Source organism: Colias philodice, chromosome 14, assembly GCF_061535455.1.
Source record: "Colias philodice isolate Cphi_HAF_F1 chromosome 14, ilColPhil1 Martin Lab GWU primary, whole genome shotgun sequence".
Classification (NCBI taxonomy): Eukaryota; Metazoa; Arthropoda; class Insecta; order Lepidoptera; family Pieridae; genus Colias; species Colias philodice.
Genome location: NC_143099.1, coordinates 5,813,320 through 5,837,752, shown reverse-complemented (window position 1 = coordinate 5,837,752; position 24,433 = coordinate 5,813,320). Strand labels below are relative to the sequence as shown.

Sequence of the window (24,433 nt, the reverse complement as noted above, 5' to 3'; positions counted from 1 at the left end):
CACTGTCACGACAAACAATTATTCCAAATTTATTTTTGATCAGTCGATATCAAATTAGTCCGCTTCAGATATGATTTAAATTTATTTTGCAACGTATTAACTATACACATTCGTAACGGCCTATACTAGTTTACAAGCGCGCTTTGTCCCGTCATTTAATTCGGCTTCATATAATCAAATACATATCGGCATCACTGGCCGAGAAGTCACTGGCACAAGAGGCATCCTTAAGACCTCAGTACATAGTCGAACATGCAACACACGAGGCGAGAGGGGATACGAGTGTGGGCACATTATAATGATGGCAGCTGTCCGGGGTTCTCGCGTTTGCGGCTTCTGACCGGTGGAGGTGGTTCTGGCCCGGTGGCCTTCGTCGACTTCGTTAGCGCAAGCGAAGCGGCGGGCGCCATGGCCCGGCTGCAGGGCGCGCTGCTTCTCAGCTCGGAGGGGCCGATACATCTCGAATACGCGAGGCATAAGTTGGCTCACAACGGCTGGATACTCGCACATGAAGTATGCACGCGCACCGTTTGCTAATGCGCAGGCGCGGATACGGGCCCGATGCAATCCTCCACCCTTCAAACTTAATTACGCAATATTTCTTCATAAAACCGATCTCCTTGCGCGATATTGAAAATTTACCCCACCTGACGGGAACCCGTATCCGCACCTGCCTCTTAAAATACTACACTGTTTCGTATTGCTACAATCGATTTACATTGTAATTAATCATAATTAAAAATATCCAGTTCTCATAAAACCGTGTGGTATAAAAATTAACAAAACTCTTTGGACTCCACGTCTCTTTTAAAAGTACGTGATGTTTATTCGATCCGAAGTTATAAGGATTCCAAAGTTTATAAAGTATCGTCTCTGAAATAAAATCACTCGCACCGTGCACATAGTTCTAAACTAAACCGCTTCGTATCGAGTACTGTTGAATGCAATTAAATAAAGATTTAGCAAAAGTTTTCGATGTCTAAAGTTTTCTTTTATTAGCAGGGAGCCAAAGGGGGAGAAGAGGTCGAACAGCATTAGTTCGTTCGTGGCTCTCGGCACTTGACAACCAGCTCACTGAGGGACGCGCAATCTTTATCCTCTGAACCATATCCAACCCAGAAACACGGCAATGGAAGATGGAGCTCGCACAAGCAATCTCACATATCCATCGTATAACTTACAATAAATCAAGTCCAAACATTCTAAAGTCAAAATCCTAACTGTTCTTCTTTGAAATTGTATTCTTACTCCGTTTCTTTAAATTTGACTTTAGAATGTTGGACTTGAAATAATAATTAATATGTATGCTACGTGTGCTCGTCTTCTGTATGTTTATGTTTTACTAGTACCAGCGTCAGAGGGTGGTGTATTATGTTGATACCAAATTTAGCATAAAAGATTTATTTTATTAATTAACATTCCACTTTTATTGTTTACCGTTTGCAATGAAATATTTTAATATATAAAATTATTTTTTTTGATGAACTATGTTTAATGTATAATGTTCTTTTTTGTGTAATATTAGATTTATTTACAACTAACTTATTGTATGGGAATGTTTTGTATGTTTCTAGGCCGAAGTATTCAACTGAGAGGATTTGTTATGACTGTAGAGTAATATCAGAAATAAAACATTTTAGGATATATCTCATTCGAATAAGCTAAAAACCAAAGGTGCCCTTCATAGAAAGATTACGTTTTGTTAAATAAATATTTCAAGTTGAATGATTTTTAATAAAAGTTGTATTTTAATAAATAACGATACTTTTGTTTTAGTCTCGATAATATTAGTATATTTAAATGAATTTCATGACTATTTCAAATTATATTTACCTAATGCTTTTCTTAGTGATTTTTATAATGTTCGAACACTCGTTAAAGCGCTGGCACTTTAGTGTTGGTCTTTCGATCCTTTCTATGTGTAAATGGATATATGCAATAAACGTAAAAGTAATAAGATAGTGACGCCCCTTGGTGCCGCTTACTGTGAAGTGCAATACGATTCTGAACTCTCGAAGCCCGACTTCGGGACCACTTGCATCGTATCATTCTGTTACAAGTTTTAGAACTAGTGAAAACCAAAGAGGAACTCTACTGGTCGCTTTTAGTCGCTCGATCGATCGGATCGTACTTAACCACTGTGTAAACATTAACATTTAGACCCCTCAATATTTCACTTGCTCTATAACTCAATTCTTGTTTTAAGTACTTATGTCTTGTGCCTTGCAAAACTTTTTCCACGAGTTATGTTCAACCTTTCTTGTGTGTGTCTGTTATCTCTCGTATACGATGCGGTGTTGTCGAGATCAGTTCAGTGTTGCGAGAATTTAGCATTGGCCTTATAAGATTAAATAAATAAATGTAATCGTAATGTTAGACGTAATTAACTGGCGACTCGCCATGCTGAATAGTGAAATGATTATTCTACTTGCATGCTTTGACGAGCTTCTTGGTAATAATCTTATTAAACAAATAGTAGATACTTTTACTGTGTAACCTTTAGGTCAATACTATATTAATTAGGTAAGGGTATTTATTGTAGACGATCAGCATAGTTACATTAATATTTAATAAAGTTATTCATACATAATAATTCAACAAAGTAATGAAGTTAAATTACTGGAGTGTTAGGTGTAACTGAAATGAAAAAAATTAATATATTTTTATTTTTAGCTAGTTGAGTGTCGCAGGCGAATGGACTCAGTTACCTAAATGTCTAACGCGGTGACGAGAAAGTACATTTCGTTCTGACATAGCAATAAACCAAAAATAAAATCTTAATGTTATATTATAGTTGCCTAGAAACGTATTCTGCTGTAACATGTAAAAATTATATAAAAAAAGTAAAAAAAAAATATATCCCTGCATAGGCTAATATTAAGGTTTCGGATGTTCTGACAAAATTGACGCGACAATTCGATGTGTACATGTCGTGTTGAATTTTCTGTAAGTGAATTCTTATGAAAATATCTTAGTCAATATATATAGAAATATTGTCAATTTTTAAAAGAAAACTTAGCAAAATTTTATACGTTGTTTATTGTGATCGATAAATGTGTAACATACCGAACGTCATGGCGTATACACCAAAGATAAGCGATTTACATAACTTTAATACTAACCTCAGAACGAACCAAACATTATTTGTAGGCGCACGTACTGGCGGGAATGAGAGATATAAAATATTCCAATTTCCTACACCGGAGACCTGGGCGGAGGCATGTACCTTATAAGGAAAACCTTTTTTGAATATCACTTATAATGATCTGCGTTTTTCTCTACTAATATATAAATAGTTTATAAATTATCTGTGGTTTGTATTATAAGCTACATCACTTCGCCAGACAACATTCTTGTGACGAAAACCTTTTGAGTATGTAAAAAATCGTTAAATCGCTGTCATTTCTATTGTATGTACTAAGTCAATGTTTACTTATTTAATTCGATATATTGTAATGCTAATTCGTATGTAAGTGATTGTGTAATAGTGTAGTAGCGATCTCCCATACCTCCGGCCACGGTGACCGCTCACGCAACTTTTGAAATACAACGAAACTTTTATACCTGTCACTCGCTTTCATAGAGGCTATTGTTGTAAAACTTCTCGTTATCCATCCTTGAGTGTATGCATGTTCCTAATGTTGATTAAGTGTGAGTTAATAGTAATTTCTATTACAACGTTTACGCACACTTACCCAAGTTTAAGAGCACAGTTTACAGTATTTTTTTCAAGTCTTTCATGATTAAAATGTTCCATCTCTAATAGTAATGTTCGTATTTGATAATCTTGTATGCGTGTAGTTGCGTTCCGCAGCGGTCGCCGGCGCCGCAAGATTCCGTCCAACACTCTGTAGCGTAAGAGACGTCCAGTGGCTGCGGCACGGCTACGTCACCTATTGCGGGACTACTCGATACATATCATCGTGTAATATTAATGTAATTAGAGATAATCAAACGGTTTCATAGAGACGTTTATTCTGTATCCTTGTCTACTTCTCGCGATGCAATCGGCTACATGTCACGCTAACGGTATCGACTTTACGTTAACGGAGTTCTCGCTTGGCGGCTAATTTCACCTTGAATATTTCAGCTTGTACGGAACGGAATTATTTAGCGAAGATCGAATTAGTCGGTGAACAAACGGGTGAATGCGATGCGATGAATAATGTATGTTTGTTTGCGACATCGAGTGGAGCGGAAGCGTGTCGACTGAGCCGCGTGACATTGGCCCGCATGTGATAGGGTAGGGCTAGGGGTGTAGCATCGCCTTGCAACGTAGGTTAAGTGAAGCGGTATCACACAAACGCCGTGCATCGGAAACATATCAATTCTGTGCCCCTTAATAAAATTAGCTAATAACTAACGTAAGAAATACATATGAATAGCATAAAGAAACAAAATAATCGTTCGGAGTATTTAATACATACTAAGTGTTGTTTTCGCACGCGGAGAGAGTTATCATGCGATTAGATTATGTTTTCGAAATATGGTTGACATAGTACCCGAGTAGTGTCGCGCAATTTTTTTAATTATTATTTAAACTTATCGCAAATAGTCTTAATGTTATTTTTATTGTTATTATAGGCTAATCAAATGGCTTAATTACTAAAATAATTTCTAAATGTTCGCTTTCATATTCAGTATTAATGAACGTGTTTCTTTTAAAAGTTCGGTGACGCGAGATAACGTCTCTGAAAACTTATTTGTATATCGAGCAAAATCATACAAAATATTTAAATTAGTGGTTAATTGTTAGATTTGTGTGACTTGGATTATTTAAAGCTTTTAGAGCAATGGTAAAGTGTTATTGTGGTTTAAGAAAAAAAAAACATAATGACATTGTAAAAATAGTGATAAATTTAGCTTAATTGTATCATTATTATGACTTTTATAGATGTTCATTAATTTTCGTTTCTTACTTCATTGACTATTGTCGCATTGGAGACGTCATTGTTAATTCAAATAAATTTGAGCTGATCCTCAATGGAAGTTTTTATTCGTACATCCCTCCGTTTTCGGCGCCGATCAGTCTCCAAATTGAAATCTGAACAGAGCTAATAAATCTTCGCTGATTGTACAAATTTTCATTTCTCTCAATCTGAGTGAGTACAATCAAAGAGTCTACTTTTAATATTTTTCTTATATGAGATCTGTTATTTATTAGAGAACTTGTTCGTTATTTTGTCAACCTCTTTGTAATATTGAAATCTAGTAATTAATATTAATATGTGTCTAGATTAGGATAACCGAGATTAGAATAATTATATTATTGACGGTTGAGCTTTGACTTTTGCTTTGTAGAGATGCTTCGATACGTCCTCTTGTAAAACGAGTTTTATCAATTATTATAATTCTTTAATATATTAAGATCAATGTTTAAACAAATTGGTTTTACATAGACGACGTAGACTATTGCGGGTAAATCGCTATGAATTCTTACTTTTGATGATAATTTATTTTATGGCAGTGTTGTATTTATGTTATGATTAGTTTTAAAGCATTATAGGGTCCAAAGATTGGGAATAAACATTATGTGAGAAATTATGACTCTTGTTTCTTTGCGATAGTTCAATCGGCCCTTCACACTGGAAATGTGTACTAAAACCTTTTCGTATTACTCTATGAATATTTGAGTTCCCTAACTAGCGATAGATGGAGTGGTTAAGTTGTACAAAGGGGAGGGTAAGATATACAACAACACGCCCTGCAGGCGCCTCATTATTTTAAAAATATTTAAGTATTTACTCTTAAATTCAACATGGCAAAAGAGAAAAATAAATAAGTCAATATCTCAATACTTAAAAATGATAGTAAAAAAGTCAAAGGGGAAAGAAGTAATTACTTAACCGATTCTACAAATTTGTATACTAAAAGCCTGCAACTGCAACAGATTCAATAAAACAAAATGTTACACAGAAAAGAGCAACAGTTTACACACAGGCAGTAAACTCTTCTTACTTACACGTAGTCGCCGCAAGAGGCGGTAATTATTTAGACAATTTGAACTTACTGTGACCTCATTTTAAGACCTCGAGCAAATTAGTAGGAGAAGCATTAATATAACATTATCCCCAAACTTACACTTCTCGGCTAACGTGATATTACGTAGTTACACTATGTGCTAATTAATTTGCTCTGGATTTTCTTAATGAGTTGGATGTTGGCGAGGTAAAACGTCTTGTGGATCGTGGAACATGGAGTTTCGTGTTGATAGTAAATATTTGACAACGAAATTGTGATGGATATACTTCTTAAGTAAGTATAGTAAGCTATTTAAGAAAATGTTATATTTATATTGGGAAAAGTAGACTATAATGTCTAATGATTATAGAAATTTTATGGACGATTTGGTTGCTTTTAGTACACTATAGAATTGATTTTATTATAGCTTTTAATATTTATCAAAGCTTTTAAAATGTTTGTCAATTACTGTGGCAAAGCGAAGCGAGGGCTAGGGTACCTAGTAATAGTTTGTGGACTTTTAGATCTTTAAAAGTGGAAAAATATAGAAGTTTCTTAGAGTGATGAAGAAAATATAGATATAAATAAATGGCTCAATATTTTTTCACCCAATGTTATAAAAACACAATATAATACATGTCCACACACAAAAAAACAATATTCATCACGCAATATTTTTCCAGTCGCGGGGATCGAACCCACCCTCGCCTTTATTGGTCAGTGACCCTGAGAACCCCATAATTCGTCAAATCAGGTGAATATTATATTCGCCTTTGAATAAGTTTTTCATAAACGAACTTGTATAGAATCGAAAAAAATCGTACACCGACCTCTGAAAGTTGTAAAACGCTTAGGGTTTTATTAAGCTTATATTATCTGTTTGATTCAAAACAGTCTTGCTACTACATATTGTTCGTAAGCTAAGGCAGAATAACGACTGGCTGGATAATGCTGAAGGACTATGGTGTAAGTATGGTATATTTTCACTGATGCATCCTACAAATGGACTTTGGACCACGGTATTATCAGTTAAAGAATCATAACAGTTTATATTTCCTTTACAATCTTTATGATTACCTACTAATAATTACACATCATATAAGTAAAAGCTTACAAGAGATTCAAATAATACAATATTTTTTACAAAAAACACATACAGCAATAAGAGATACGAAATATTACTATAAAGAAAAAAAACTGCATACTTACATTACTTCATATAGAAACGACTTTTATACCAAAGTTAACTACAGCAAAATAGAAGCAAGTGCGCTCTCAGTTCGAATTAAAGAAATAGGTGTAAGTATATTCCAACTGCATTATTTTTACCGCATACAATGAACTGAATAGCTTAACTAACAATAAGAAGTAGCTACATTGCATTGAGAGTTCAGTTATGTTTCCCGAGAGAGGTAACTTTTAAAGGACTGTGTCTACTTCACAAATTGCCTGGTCTCTATTCTGTACACTCGTTAAGCAGTTTGCAATGCGTACGTTCCACTTTAATTAAACTTTATATTATACAGTCAAGGGTTTTGTGAATTATATATTCCGGGATCATCATTACAAATAGTAATTTGACCTAATCCCGCCAATATAGTGGAAACTAATGTGAATATTCAAACATTGGGATTGAATTGATAGCGTATTTTAATGAGAATGGAATTAATACTAGTGATACAGAACTAATGATTGATTTAAATGCAAATAATGTTATTTGTATCGGGCGTCCACTGTTATTTGAATGTTTGCTTTAAAAATAGTTACCATGTACAATAATTAAAGTTAAAGTATTGATAAAATGGGATAGGTATATTATCATTTGAATTCTTTCACAAACACAAAGGCAGTTTTCTATTAAATAAGAAAAGAAATTATTTTGGTTTACGACCTCAATGTACGCCATTAAAGAAAAAAAATGCTTTCTATAGAACAAATTAACCAAACGGACAGAAGGACAGACTTCGAAAAATACACAGTTTTAATTTTTCATTACAACACAAAAGCTTTTGTGCTTGCTTCGCCCGCTTGCATATTTTATACGCTCAAAACTTTACAAATACGCTGGAACTGAAGTTATAAATTCAGAAATACCTACAGAAATTCGGTTTTATACTTAAATATAGTTACTGGGGAAATTTGATTCATTAAGGTCATTTAATCAAATCAGGCCAAGTTGAATTATTGGATATAGGAAAATGATAACACATTGTTAAACATCGATATGTCTAAGTAAGATGAACCTTTACTATTATACCAGGTAAATAAAAAGCCTTATTTTTATAGAAAAAAGTTTACCATTCTTAAATCCTTACCGACATACGAATATATCATGTTAAGAGAAATACTCAACCGCTGTAATATTAAAAAAAAAACAAGGAAAAGTTTTACCATAACATTTAAAATTTAAGAAATATAAATATTTCATTTTTTGGTCTTAAATCTCACCTTGATATCAACTATAAAGATCGAATCCGCAATACTTTAAATGTCTTACAAATATTCAACTCTATACCAATAATAAACATCTACACCAGTTACTTGTATATTCTGTTATAATGTGCTAAATATTGCTCTCCTATTTTATACCAATCATATACATCTCTGTACGTACCTATATATAAGTGTACCCCAAAAACAAATCGAGAACGAGCGACGCTATGCACTAAAAGTTTAAATGATCGACGTTAATTAGCGTCAAACTGTCTAAAATGAGTGTGTGTGCATTAGATATAAAGTAATACGGAGTTCATAGTAATTTCAACTAAACCACAATTCAGTAGATAGGGTAGCGGTCACGAAAGTGCAGCACAATGCATTTCCAATACCATTGAGAGTTTCAACCGTGATAATAACAGAACCTAGCTGCTATTTAGATATCGCTACAACCTAAGCAGAAATTTAACCGACCAGCATTTTCTCTTTGACTCCACAATGATTTTAAATTGTTTCATATTAGACTATTTAGTTTGGGTTTCCGTTTGCAACTGACCGTTTTTTTTAACTAAATGTTAAATACATATTTAAAGCTTTTAGTATTTTTATTATCTAATCCTGTGAGTTAATGATTACTCATATAACAAATGAAGAAATATTGATATTAAATGTAAACTGGTGAAAATAATATATCTTTTGATAGATGTTTGTCTATAGTTTAAAACTAAACAAACAGGGGCTTCCCGTCTTTAATGAAATAGAGAGCAGTGTGTGAGTGTTTATTTTACATTAGTTTGAAAATTGGATAATTGATTTTCTGAAATTTGTTGTTGATAAACAGCTGTTTAAACATTACTAAGCCATGATATTTTTAACGGGTATCTATATTTAATGCTAAAGCAAGCTCTACTATACATATAATTCGGTAAAGGCCAAAGCAAAACTAAATCAGAAACCGAAAATAATGCTGTTTAATCTCTTAACACTTTAATGCTACTGGAGTAAACGTTAATACAATATATGTTTTAAAATCCAATGTGGTTTTCATCTAGACAAAAACATTAAAAACAGTAAATGATAATAAATCGTCGCTGATTAACATCGTCGGAATAAAATATGAGCCGAGGCCACATCAAACAGAAACGCAGTGTCGCGTCCAACGTTGTTTACAAAGTATATAAAATAAAGTAAACATTTAACATATTTAGCTCTGAATTCCCGCTTGCAAATGAAATTAAACTTGTATTTGCAATCAACTATATACATTGGAGTTGCGGAAAATGCACAAGAATGTTCTCTATAAAAGTCATGACACGAACATGACGAGTATTATTTTTCATATGCTTGTTTAGTATGAAACAAATTGAAGTTGCGGAATTTAATAAGCAGTGAAAGATTTCCGTAAATACTCGGTAAGTTCGCCGTAAAAGATAATAAATAAGTTGAATCATGTTATGAATGATGTAGGTAATAAAGTTAATTTGTGAGAAATTATGAAATTATTTATTTTAAATCTTGCACATGTTATAAGATGATATGAGTATATAATATATACTCTCAAGTCTCTAACTAAATTAATGGGATTAAAAAAGAGACGAAACAATGAAAAGGAAATGATCAAATCCTGAAATTATAACAATCTTATTGTTTTCTTCATTTTATTTTATTATGTCTTTGTCAAATAGATAAAGAATTTCAATTATCAGCTATATGAAAAATAATCCAGTAGATTAATCCAAACTATTTATTCTTCCTCAACATCTTTCATTTTCACTGTAGCACCATAACATTTCGTCAATTTCGGTACCTATATTTTTCTTTTAAAGTGCAACAACATCATCAACGCAGGCTATTCAACTAAAATAGTAAAGCCAACATTACTCAACAGTTCAGCTCTATTCAACGATTCCGTGCCATGAAGTCCAAACTGAGAAATGAAAAAAAAACGAAGTGCGCTCAGTGAAAAGCGAAGTTAACTGGAAAGCTTTGTTTACATGTTTCGGTTTTGAAATTGTGGACTGCTCCGGACCGCACCCGGTTGTTTTAATTAAATTCGTATTGAATAACACTTAGTGCACATTGGAATTTCCAAATGAATGGATCTCGTCGATGTAGCAAATAAAAGCGGCCTGATTAAACGAGATTCCCTTTTTTATTACAAAGTATTGAGGACCAATGCGTTGTAAGCGTAAATGGTATTGATGCTCGAATGAAAAACATTAATATGTACCTATGTACACAAGCAATGTAAGCGAGTGAAAGCGCGCAAACGTTTAATACATTCATTTGACTGCAGTAAACGTTCGTAATAAATCTGAATGGCTTTAATAGTTCTCTCATTGAATTCTACCATTGCTAATCGATAAAAATTGTTCCTACGTTCAAACTAACATTCGCTCATTCGCTTAATAAATTTTAGCCTCAAATATAAAATATGGTCTGCGGATATTGTGTGTAGTTGGCTATACATTTAAAAGAATGGTTAGGTAATGTGTAATAATAATATAAGACGAAAAGGAAACCTTTATTCTCAAGGTAAGTATGGCAAATTACAAAACAATCTAAATCCTATCAAATGGAACTGTCTCGGTATCCAAAGGGGGATCAAATCACAAACGTAGAAACCAGAACCATTTAGGGGAAGGGGAAAACAATAAGATAATCACGTATTGAACAAACCAAGCACTTAACTATCTGACTAAAGTTGTCTAGAGCACTGGAATATTCCAGAAGATATTGTGCTTTGGTTAAATAGCAATACTTAAGCTAAACGTTCAACACCAGCACTAAAACAGACTTGAAATGTGAAAGAGCGGCAGAAGCGTACGTAAAACACAAAGTTCGGGATCCCGTACGCGTTTGGGTGAAATGCAGTGTTGTGTACACGAATATCAAGTGGCGTGGCGCAGCCCGCGACGTGACGTCACGTGCCGCTCCCCTATCATGAATACACGGATACTGCAACTGAAACATTTTAACTAATGAGGAATTTTATTTGAAACGCCAATCCACATTCGGAACGTTCAATGTTTATTCACAAAAATTTCGCAGCGTCAATAGCTTTTGATCTTTCTACTCGACGATAATAATTGTTGACTTGTAAATCGTTCTCACTATTTTATAGTGATGAATACACGAATTGCTGTGTGTATTTCCGATTAAAACGGTCGGTTTTGTTCATAAAAAAGAGAAATTGCACGCAAAAATAACGCATGCATACATAAAGAGGATTAAATGTATTCTGTAGTAGCATAATATTAATAAGTTCACAGTTTCAATTTTTAAGTTTATGGTGGAAGCTCTTGTATAAAAGTGATATTTAAATGAATTATTATAAACAGACGAAAAGAAGAAAGCCTCTATTTCATTTATATAATAAATTCCTTACAATTTCATATAATGTATTGTTTGATTGTACCTATACCTACCACACAAGGAAAAAATAGATTAACGATCGATACATTAATTGTTCTATTATTATGATCCCTGTCGGGTTAATAATAAATAATCAACAGTTTATTTTTAATATATACACACCTATTATTTTCGGGTTTACTCAATTACTTATCTCTAAGCAGTTCAAAGGCAAAGGCCTAAACGGCCACGTCCTGAGAAGACGAGTTAATACAATCAATCACTCACTATTACCTATATAGGATATACGTTAATTAATGCTTTGATTTACTGAAAATATTACGTCTGCAATGTATTACGGTTCTATGTAACATAACAAAACAATACGGTTCTATGTAACTTACTCTTCAATCACATTTTTTTTATATGTCTTTATCTCAGTTCAATCGGAACACAGCAAGAGCTAACAGCTAAACAACGTTCAAATAAAGCCTGTAATCGAATGAATACGTTACAAAACTATTAACAGTTTAGAAAACAAGTTTCAAATAACGTAACTAGCGCAGTTTCGGACATTGTAAAATACGCGGATTCTTTTTATTGCAGTAACATGATATTCCTCTTGCAAACAGTCAACAGAAAATTGCCTGTCAAATTTTTCATTTGTATGCACCCGTTGTTTCAAAACGATGTTTATTTCTCATTTAATAACTATGCTTTCTGCCGGTTTCAGCAATTTCAATACATTTTAACTAATTCTTCTTTGTCAATACCAACTTTTTCATATTTTTAGCTTTTCGACATTCTATGCAGTACTTTGCAGTATTATTAAATTAATAATATAGCCGCTATAAAAACTATTCAAGTAAGTAAATAATATTAAATCCTTAAGTAGAGGTTATTTGACTTAGTTTGAAACTTAAAAAAGCTTGTACAAGAAATGCTTTATGGGCTAATCTTTTCATCTCGTTATACAAAAAACATTATTTTGGAATTCTAAATGGCACACCCCAAAACGTTTTCCTCAAATGAAATTATTTCATTAATAAAATTCACGAAACACCAGAAGGATATAGAAAGATGTAAATGAAAGCCTCCTCAAAACATTTGTTTAATGAAATTCCGCGACTAGGAATCCTCCAATTATTCAAATATTGTTTAAATTTCCATTCAAAGAATATCCAATCGTAAGCGAAAAGTTTTTATAATAAATAAATGCTCTGGTTTCCAATATCAAGTAATACTGGAAATATAATTTTTGTCTCATCTCTGGAATTAGTAACGATACAACAGAGCAGAAAAAGTATGAGAACGCAAATTGAGCCCTTATTATTTAAAAATAGAGTAGATATTTAAATGCAGAAAACCAGCTTGAATATAAAACCACTTCGTAGCTAATTACGTTACACATGCGCTTAATTTGTTATTCTTATTTTTGTATGAATGTATAACATATAATATAAGATTTCATATTAAGTTTGTATTAATATAAAAATAGCGTGTATAAAGTAGTATAGTATTGTATTAAGTAGCAGTGAAGTATTCTTAAAATTAACTTTAATGTAGACGGCAAAAGAAGAAAAATATGATTCCTTCAAATCCCTATTATCGTAGGTATGAATTAAAAAAAACTACCTATTATGTGCATTAAGATTGTCCTTGTAGATATCTATTTGAAACAATAAAACAAACTTAAATGTTATCAAAGACATTTCCAATCACAGACCAAAATTATAGACCCGCAAACATCCCTTTAATCCTTTGCAGTCTATACAAAAGGGCGTATCTCAATTAATTACACTTCCATGAGATTTTAGCTCCACAGAGAGCGTGCGCAATCGGCCCCTAATTACCGCCAGTAAAAACTAACTGCGAATTGCTGAGTGCCGCACCGCCGTCCGCGCCTTGTTATGGATACGTAAATGTGACTAATCTACTGCCCTCTTTTTAGTATATGTGATAAATATTTTGTATATTAAATAAAACTTTACATCTATAATAATATACTGATAATAATATTGTAAACCTGAAGAGTTTGTTTGTTTGAACGCGCTAATCCTAGTAACTACTGGTCCGATTTGAAAAATTCGGTGTTAGATAGCCCATTTATCGAGGAAGGCCCATTTATATAGTCTATATATCATATCACGCTAAGACCGACAGGAGCGGAGAAATGCGGGTGAAACCGCGGAGCACAGCTTGTATGAGATATTTATATAACATAATATAAATAAGTTATTGAATAAGTATTAATAATAGTATAACAAACATAAAATACACTTTTACCTGTACTGCTCTGAAAACAAAACATAAAATGTTAGGACAAATATTGGCTGGATGGGTTTGCTGTTACATATACTACAGCAATAACTTTTATAAAAAATTAAACAAATTGATATTGAAATAAAGCTTTTTAATTTCATTACATTGCAGTTAAAAGTAAAACTATTTATTTATATTTGTTTGTGTTCATACAACAGAGCGTAAGGCCGGGACTCCACCAAAGCGGAGACGAGACGAGCGGAGAGGAGATGTTTTTTAAACAACCAATAGAATTGAGTTATTGACACGTCTCCTCTCCGCTCAGCTTCAGTGGAGATCGCTGTGCGGAGATGTGTAATATTTGTATGTCGCGATGGAAGCGGAGATGTGAGCTGTGCGCGGACGACGCGCAGTGGAGACGAGAGATGTGAGCGGTGTGCAGTGAGCGATGTCACCCTCCCCCCTCTCGCCCGCTAGCAACCCGCAGAACCCCGCGCGAACCCCGAAACATCTCTTCTCGCACAGCACACAGCACACCGCACACATCTCCGCTTTGGTGGAGTCCCGCGAGCTGAAAAACATCTCTTCTCGCACAGCACACAGCACACCGCACACATCTCTGCTTTGGTGGAGTCCCGGCCTAAAGGCTGCGTAGACTGCGTAGGCTGCGTGCTACGCTCGTAGAAATGTAGCGTCGCAATTACAACATTATTCAATTTTAAACAACAATAATACAGAAACATTTCGTTTGCCTTTCTCCCCTTCTTTGAATTCGTTATTATTATAAAAATAAAAATACGCTTAAACCAGTTTAAAAAGATTAATATCATTTTATTTTTGATGTGATATTTTACCTACATGAAAAATCATGAAAATTATATTATATTCCTATTGTACTTAATATTTCACCTATCGTATGTCAATTATCTTAACACGCTAGTGTAATTCATCCGCAAAGCTTCTAAAACACCTGTTGTTTATAATTAACTCCTTGATTATTTAATCATTCAATCTAATCCCGCATGAAACAAGAACGCGTCAAGAATTTATAATCCCCTGAGTTCTCTGGCTTTACATGACACAATCAGTATTTATAAACTATTTCTTGAAAAGTATTAATAATAAAAATTATCCCGTCCGTTATAAAAAAAGGTTAAAGATGCAACTGATGCAAGATTTTTTTTTTGTAATTTTTAAAAGGAATTTATATACACACACTTAAGACGTTTTTCATAGCTTCTAGATTTGTTACATTTAGCTAGCTTTAAAACTGTTAAAGAATTAAAAACATCTACCTTTACAATCTTACATCTATTCTTTCTTACCAACTTTTGCGTTAATTATATTAGTATAATATCAGCATCTTCTCTTTTAATGATTTATCCTTAGGTACTGGAAATCCTCAGACATATCCAAAGGACAAAATTTAAAACACATCCCACTAATATAGAACAAAGGTTTCACCGTTACTAGGTAGGTATATTACATGATCTGGTTTTACGTATGAATTTTTGGTGTATACAAAGAATGCAGAAAAAAATTAATAGACTGAATTTTTCATCCATCAATTTTTGCCCGTCTCTTTAACGCTTTCCAGGAAATATTTTTAAAAAGCGAATACAATATTTTGAAATATTTTGTCTTGACTATTTTTTTATAACATCCATTTCTATCTAGATAGTCAAATTCCAGTGTAAGCGTTGATTAGTTGTTATGAAATAATAAAACTAAAAGTTTAAACCTATGTTTTAACTTCTTTAAAAAAAAAGGTTTATCTTATATTATAATTTACTGTACAACGCAGAATATTTAATATGCTATTATTGGCTTAACAAAGGGGATTATAAATAATTTATTATACGAGGGATAGTAAACTTTTTAAACTTAAAAGTTGACGTTCTAACATCTCAATATTATTTGACCTATTAATTTTAAAAAAAAATAAACATATTTTAATAAAATTTAACTAATCTTTTAAAAGTTATAATTTGAAACATTACACATGAAGCTTAACTGGGCACCTGGATTATCGAGCGATGTGACAATATAAGTACAGAAAATGTCTTCATAAATCCACCGGACAACCATACTAATAAAGAATTTACGGTCTATTTTAAACCGAAATAACGAGCTCCTGGAAATTTGCTGAAATAAAATGTAACGAACAACGACTTTACTAATATACGTTCTATAACATGGAATCAAATGCATTTCTTCTATGTTATATTCATATTTTTTATCATAATTTTATTTGATTTATCCTTGAACTGTCATCTAATTGTTATTTTTTAATTGTATAGACGGATCGCAGTCTATTAATTTAATAAAATACATAAAAACACACGGCAAATAAAACACATCTTACGAACAATGAGCGATAAGCAATTGGTGTCTTTAGTATTTCTTTTAGTTTTGAAATTTAAAAGAATATTATGTCTGTAAAAGTAAGTTTTAAATGTCTCATAATTTGAATGTAACTTATGCTAACCATGTTTGAATGAGAACTTTTCAAATCTGTACTCAGGAGATTGGAATGTTTAATGACTAGAATCATTAGACGTTTCTGAATTGCGGTTTTGTCAATTCTTATTGTAATTTTTATTTTTATTCGTTTACTTAATAATAAATGAACAAATAATATGATTCAATTGTATTTTTAATTAAACGTGTAATAGTAGCTGATTTCTTTTATATTTTAACTTTGTCATAAATATCCAAACCATCAAAAAATGTAATAAAACGCATAAAAGATATTCGAATGGTTTAATTAAAATGAACATCTTTATCTACGTTGCGATATCCACAATGTATCAACTGTTTCTCGCAAACTCAAGTTATTTTCAGCCTGCTTACACAAAGCAGACTAGGTAAACTCTGGCTTGGTTTACTGTTTGCACTTTTATCTAAGCATTTTCATTGTACACTAGTTTATTTTAAACTGTTGTCTCTTTTTAAGAAACTCATATTTACGCGCGTGATTTTTAAATCATCACGTAAACTTAATGTGTTCTCGTCTCTATATTACGAGTAATAAGTGTTATGTTTTAATCTTTACAATAATAGTATAACGATTAAAATCAATGTTAAAGGTTAAAAACAATACCTTATTGCAGAATCATATAACAGAAATAAAATATAATTGCAGAAATAACAAATCAAAACGGCAAAAGCCAATAAATGGTAGGTAAATAAATATAAAACGATTGTTCATCTTTCTTCAATAAGATTTTCTACATAAATAGCAAATATGAAGAATATACAAGACTTACTCGAGCGAAGATCTCTAACGGGATAAAAACAATGAATTCCGTTTTATTTAAAGATTATTTCAAAACAGAAAGGTATTGTGACCGGACAATATTGCTAATTTTCCCAGAACTGGATCCATTATGGTACAATCAAAAAAGGAGCTTTTTATTTTTACATTCTTATCTTACCGTATTTTTTATATTAATTTCAATAAATATTATCAAATTATTTATCTGAATATAGTCAAGATAATTACTCTTAATGCCTGGGTAATAAATAAAAATTAAGGCGAAAGTCTAACCATTCGCTGTATGAGCAATTTAAATTAAAAAGTTGTTAACAATTTTTATTCATGGAAACAGGTTCTCGCGGTTAAATCATGAAAGTTAAACGAAGCTTAAAAAACTTACGTCCCGAACTAAAAACCTCTTGAAATACCTGCGTAATTCATCTTTTTTAATTAAAAGTGAAGAAGTAAAGGAAAATTTCGCTCTAATAGTCTCCATTCATATAAGGCTGTGTCGTTTAATTTTTTGGATCGAGTAACGATTTCAATCCCAAAGAGTTATTAACTTACTTATAAATCCTCATTGCCATGTTATTTGAAAACAATGCTGTTTAGGTAGGTATATATAAAATTAGACCTCAGACCAATAAAAAAGTAAAAAAGTACTTTTTATCATATACTTCAAATATCAATAGGTAATGATGTGATAATGCACTGTAGTTTTAATCATGAATAAACGTTACGTAGATATTATGAACTGTTTATTACTCATATAAAAAAACATACCCATAATAACACAAAATGAATCTACTCATCAATAAGGTATTGTAATAAAACGAAAATTCCTTACCATTCCATCTCATATACGTTGTACAAACCCTGAAATAGTAATGGATGGATTTTTATAACGTATTGTCCATAGTCCGCCCACCTGGTTATGAGTTACGACTGCTGTCCAGCAAATTAAATTACCCGTTTGTAATAGAGGTCGATATATTACCCACATGATAATAAAGGATGTACGTATTATACTGGCTTTTCAAAGGATTTGTTCATATCTGATGTATAAAAAGTTTGTGTAAGATTTTGTTAGAGATGGTCTTGCGTAGCACCATTTAAACACGTATAATGTTGCACTCATATTTGTTTCATTTTTGATTTGGTACTATGAGCTTGCTTTACTCTACTCTACTCTAAATTGAAAGCATTATAACTTTAAATACCTTCATAGCTTACTGATTTTCAAAATCATTTTGTATTCCTCATACAAATTAATTAAATGAAGATATGAAATATATGATATTTCTAATTCAACAAAAAATGATGAAAACATTAATAATATTATCTCTTTATTTCCGCTCTTTATTCTTCTTCTCGCTCTTTATTTACCTACCAGGACACTTCCAAAAATAACACCGATCAAAAAGGCTCTCTCTTGTTTTCAGCAATTTAAATCACTGAAATACCCAGAAATACCCCATTAAAACTAAGATACGAAAACTTCACTATGTTATTAAGAATATGCGAAGTTTTCACTTTAAAGACGTATCGTATTGCTAACGTAACATGAATTGTTACAAAGTTTTAATACAAAGCGCGCATAACATTATCATGGTTTTAATTGCGTTTAAACTCGTCTTGAACTTCGCATGTAACTAAATTCAATCTAGTACGGATCTAAGGAGATTGTGTTCAATTGGTGGGAGATTCATCACGTAGTATGTACGAGAATTTAAAGCATTAAATCAATAGTAGAGTAATAAATTAGACCCCGCACTTATCCTGGTTACCCAATTCCAAGCCGTGGCATAAATTACAGCTTACTTATCCATTCAATTACCATTTCGCTAATTAATGCTTTGATTTTATTCGCCGTTTTATTGAAGGACTCCAAAGTGTCATTCACCTATTTCTCGTAATGAATGGGGTAGATTAGATTGCGTATACGTTGAAGTTCAAATATCAGTACACAAAATTAAATATATGTCAGGAAGACAATTATCATTCTTATAATGAAAAAGTAAGTAATCAGTGGCGTAATACAAAAGACGTAAAATAAAAGCACCTTCTCCTAAGATAAATGTTAAGCCAGCAATCTCCTTGTTACTGTCGAGTGTCGGCGTTGGCAGAGATAAAAACTCCATTTTAGTATTTTAATTACCCTGAATTTTAAACTGGAGGTTCTCATACAGAAATGGTTGAGGTTTAGAAGTTTATGGTTTCTGCAAATGAGCTCAACTCAATTTAAAATAACTGTGTGAACCAAATAATGTAATTTGTGGCTTTAGTTAGGGTATATATTAGAGTATAGGATATAGAGTCGTTCGAATGTAATCTGTTATAATAAAAATACTTGTCAAATTCATTTGTTTTCAGCTGCTCTAAGGTTTTCAGTCACAACCTTAGGAATCTTTATATTTGTATTATTTTTTTTTTACAGATTTAAACATATGAGCACTAACCATAAAGATGTTAAGAAAATTTATTGATACATTAGAGCAATAAACAACACCTATAAATATCACCTATATTTTAGTGGCCGAACGTTTGTTTCGTCATAAAAAACGTTTACAAAAAATATTGAAATCCTCGCGGATTTAAACAATCCGAGAGTCACGGTTAAATATATTTGCTTCTGCAGCCCCAATATACATTTCTAGATAAATGTTTTTTTTTTTCAACAAGCAGAAATCATTTATGACGAAACAAAGACGAACACTTTTGATCAATTATGCCGTATATTGTAACGTTAAATGCACAAATACATCTTCTACGAAATAAACTCAAAAATCAAAAAGATTACGTCAGTGGACATTATCACTTTGTATGAAATAATTTACTCCAAAAATTGATGTAAATTAAAAAGTCGTATCTAAAGGGTAAATAGAGGTATGTATATTTATAAATTTTACTCTGACTGACTTAAAGCCATGGCAAAAAGTTTGCGAGCAATAACACTATACCTCTCAGCGAGTGAGATACAAAACTTAGCGAGTTTAATTTCCTGCTAAAACTGTTACCGCGAGTTCATTTAACTTTTAAATACAATAATTAAATCCAGCACTTATCGTGACAAAGTAATAAATTAGCTTATTTATAATTACCATCTTAATAATCGCGTTGTTATAAACAGTATATACAAAGTATAAATAATATTTTATTATAAACACATACAGCACTGTTTTCTTATAAAAGTTGGTCATATTTGTTCCATTACGATTTACAGACAAATTAGCTCAAGTTATTTATAATAAGGGTCAATGAATAAGTAATTGGCTATTTATAATTTGAGGAAAATCCAAAGAAAAGGCCACGAAGCCATTGAATTTGTTTCGACGTTAAGCTTGGTTCAGTTTTTAATTGGAAAATACTCAACACGGTTACCTGTATTGGGTGAAATCGCGGTATATTTTTAAATTTATGTGTCTGCTGTTCAACTTTATACAAAAATTTGCAATAAGCGTTTCCTTAAGCTGCATTTTACTTAGCCAAAAGAAGAAAAAAGCCTGCACAAGCAATGTTATATGTACAAAACGCACACAAGCCGACGCAGTTGCTGAATTTTATACAGCAAATATTGCCTGAACGTGACTCTTGCACGCTTTTCAACTGAAATATATATGCATGTACGTACTGTAAGCCTAGCTACAATATTCTAGACAAGGTTTTAAGGAAACAAATGGTATACACGTGATAACTCTGTTTCTGGATTCATAGAATTTCGGAATTTGCATTGTAGACTCGAATTTCAGTGGGTGTCGTCCGCTTTAATTGCTTAAACAATTAAGCTAACCAACTAAAATATAACCTTGTTATTTCGTGGTGACATTCAAACGAGGACTACAAAATTTGGCCGATTCTAATATCCTGTGTGTACAATTCACGATAGCGATTTAGGTCAGCCTTAAAAATTATAGTATAATAATGTCCACAAAAGGTTAAATAAAATAAGTACATTGTGTATTTAATTTATACATTAAGCTTCATTAACCTTTCAACAACTCACTTTGTTATCAAGTTTATCTACTTTTTAATGCCTTCGCAATTCATTTACGCTAAAACCACCCGCTCTTTTTTGTTAATTGTTAATTATCACGATATAGAAATGAATTCAGCGACGTATTAAAGTATATGAGCGAATATATCAAATATGAATGCGTCTGTTTCTATTAGATTCCACGGGGAGGTATTAAAAAAGAACGCGGTAGAGAGCCACAAAGCGGAAGAAGCGGTGTAAATATTTCAACAAATTTCCGACATTGTGACGACAGTACAAAAGGTTCTTGCAAGGCACGAAAGCTCGGAAGTTTTTTATTCATGAAACCTGGTGACCGGGTTCGCTTTACGATTCCTGGTTTCCACACCAGTTCGATTCCCGATGCAAATTTCCACTTTACTGCCAAACAATAAAAACGACAGCTTTCATAAAGTATTTTGTTATTGCTTTTCGTCTCAATTTCATGTCGTTCCTGTTTTTACCCCACGTTGTAAAATATATCTACTATTTATTACGATGTAAAATATGACATAGATGATAGGAAAACTTCATCTGATAAGGGTAAAAGTATTTACCAGCGCCACACATAACAACCTTGTAACATTTAATGCTCTAAAGGCAAATAAATGAAACTATTCTAAAAAGGTAAACAAGTTACCTGTCTAAAACAACCAATGTAATTCGTATATAATTTAATACTTGTGTATTCACATGACATGACCTTTTAACTCTGACACTAACATATTAATTACTGGGGTAGAATTACAAGTTAATAATTAATGAATTATTATTAATTAGGCATGCAAAATAACAAGTTTAAAAGTATACACTCTCTACATTGGTGTTTATATCGTTAAATATTACGAAAATTTTCAAAAATGTATGTCATATTTCATATTATAAACAATTTATTCACTAACAAACTGGTTTAATTTAATATGTTCATTTAGGAGTATCAGAGTAAAGCGTATGTAAAACGCATATATAGCGACCACATATGGCGCTCGAGGTGCAAGCGGCGATATATTAAGCGATATAGTGGCCCCATGTTGAGCGCTATTCTTTATCTTTACGCTCTATCTCTTGTTTTAAAAATTATTTATGCTTCATTTTAATTTACATATACTTTGTCACTATACAGTGAAATAATAACCACATAGAATGGCTGCTTTCAAGCGCGTTTTTGTACGTAAATTTACCATGATAACTCTACAATGTAAGTCTTTAAACTTAAATTGATATTTAGTTATCTTTCAAATAAGTCTACCTTCTGTACCTCGTTATACGGAGAAAGTAAGCAAAAAGTAGTTTATAAACAAGCTCTACTGGGAATCGAAGCCTTTCAGTTGTTATGCTCAAATATAAGGTATGAACGCTCGATCCGAAGATAACTTTACACGCTTTAAATTTCCACAAATCAATACTTTATATTTATAACTTTCAATAAGAACCACACAACCTGACTAATTTGTCTAATTTTTCCGTCTAACAGAAATGCTATTATATAAGATTTTTGAGATAAATCCTGTACCACAATTTATATTTTTTCATGCTTCCAGTTTATTCGAATCCATTTATAATGCTGCTTTATTTTTCTAGAAGATATCCTATAAATATAATGATCTCGTGGGTGTGATTGATCCATGAGCCCAACTCAAAATTAACAACTAATATTAATCATTGATGATTTAACTCCAAAGTTTTCCAATTTGAAAAGCCTGCGAAGGAAATGTTTAACGATAAACTGGCTAGTGACTATTGTTTTATTATTATTAAGCTTTCCAAAGTTTAGCATGTTGTTCTGAGTATAAAACACATTTAATTAATTAAATTAAGTGTTGTCTTTATGCGTGTTAAGAATTAATTTAAATTTTTAGGGCACAAAATTATGTAACAAGTCACTCATAGACATCCTTTCTTATAGTACATTAATATTTCAACTATCTCCTGATTGTCCAACCGACTATACAATGCATTAATAATTCTCATGAAGTCCCAGTTAATATATGCAAAACTTCATGGTTATAGCTAACCCTAATGGACGAGGCAATTAACATCTATCACAGTTCTACGTATACACTATACATATAAAGTGATTTTCGCTTAATATGTACCATTCTTTAGTATTGAATAACTTAGTGCACGTAATTAAAAACCCAGAAAGGAAATAACTTGCATATTCAACGTATAAACAAAGAACTATTTCTGAGCATTTCTCGAGAAGCGCTAGGACATCTCTGCATAATAAAATAGAGTAGCCGTTCTTTTGTTTTCCATAAAGCATAGAGAATAAAAATTCAACGGGATATTTTAGACACGGCGGAATATAATGCACCGAAATAAAAGCGGGAAGCAGCTTGTATTTTATTCACGAGCCAGTAAGCTATCAGACATGTCCAAACTTTACTGAGTGCAGCGCGCTTTATTTCCGTTTGACCTGTCTCGATCGACGCTATTCCAGAAATACCACGGACCAGACATGTTCAATTTGCCGACAGCCCAAATGCAACTCTTGACAGCCCTCTACCTCGCCGTTGCAACGACACGAATCTGCACTTCCATATTTGAATATTTAATTGCGATTATTTTGGCGGCAGACGTATTAATAAAACAAATTGACATGCCTATTAAAGCATGCGGACCGACTAATGGGCATAGCTGTATTCCGACAGAATCCGGATGGAAATCGAATTTAAAATTCTAATGTGTGCATCAGTTTATGGAAGGGTATTTTACGATTGCAGCCGCAGTTTTGCATTCTTTGTTTGGTGTTTTATTTCATGCATTTCTAAGGCCGGGATGTGGTACGTGATACGGGGCTGCTACGACTCACGAGTCGCGTACGTCTTCCATAAAATATTTTCCAGTTGACGTTGCGCTCTGTCAATATCTTACATCACATTTACTGAAATTCAGTATCTACTAAACACATTGAATGGTTTGCACTCAGGAGGAATAATTTTACGTTATGTCACTTATGTTTCTTTGTATTCCAGTTTATTTCTATTTTAAATGTATTTAATATTGTGACCAATAACTTTTACAAAATCTATCGTTTTTATTTGTTCATAAAACTTATCAATTTAAATCCATGCTTTTAATAAAAATTTATTTGTACCCTAATATAAAAGCAATTCTGTATTTTTACAAGAATTCAAGCAATAAAG

General features: G+C 32.4%; 2 protein-coding genes across 3 annotated transcripts in view; one reads left to right on the top strand and one right to left on the bottom strand.

Annotated features, from left to right (window-relative positions):
- cpo (RNA-binding protein) overlaps positions 1 to 5,544 on the top strand; it is a 151,012-nt gene extending 145,468 nt beyond the window's left edge. The window contains exons 9-10 of the mRNA XM_089703674.1: positions 309 to 513; positions 1,000 to 5,544. Of these exons, the coding sequence (XP_089559800.1) occupies positions 309 to 513; positions 1,000 to 1,038 (244 nt within the window). The 3' untranslated portion in view covers positions 1,039 to 5,544. The remainder of the gene's footprint in view (positions 1 to 308; positions 514 to 999) is intronic.
- The window catches only part of Girdin (protein girdin), a 362,727-nt gene that overhangs the window by 271,606 nt on the left and 66,688 nt on the right, over positions 1 to 24,433 (bottom strand). The window lies entirely within an intron of this gene.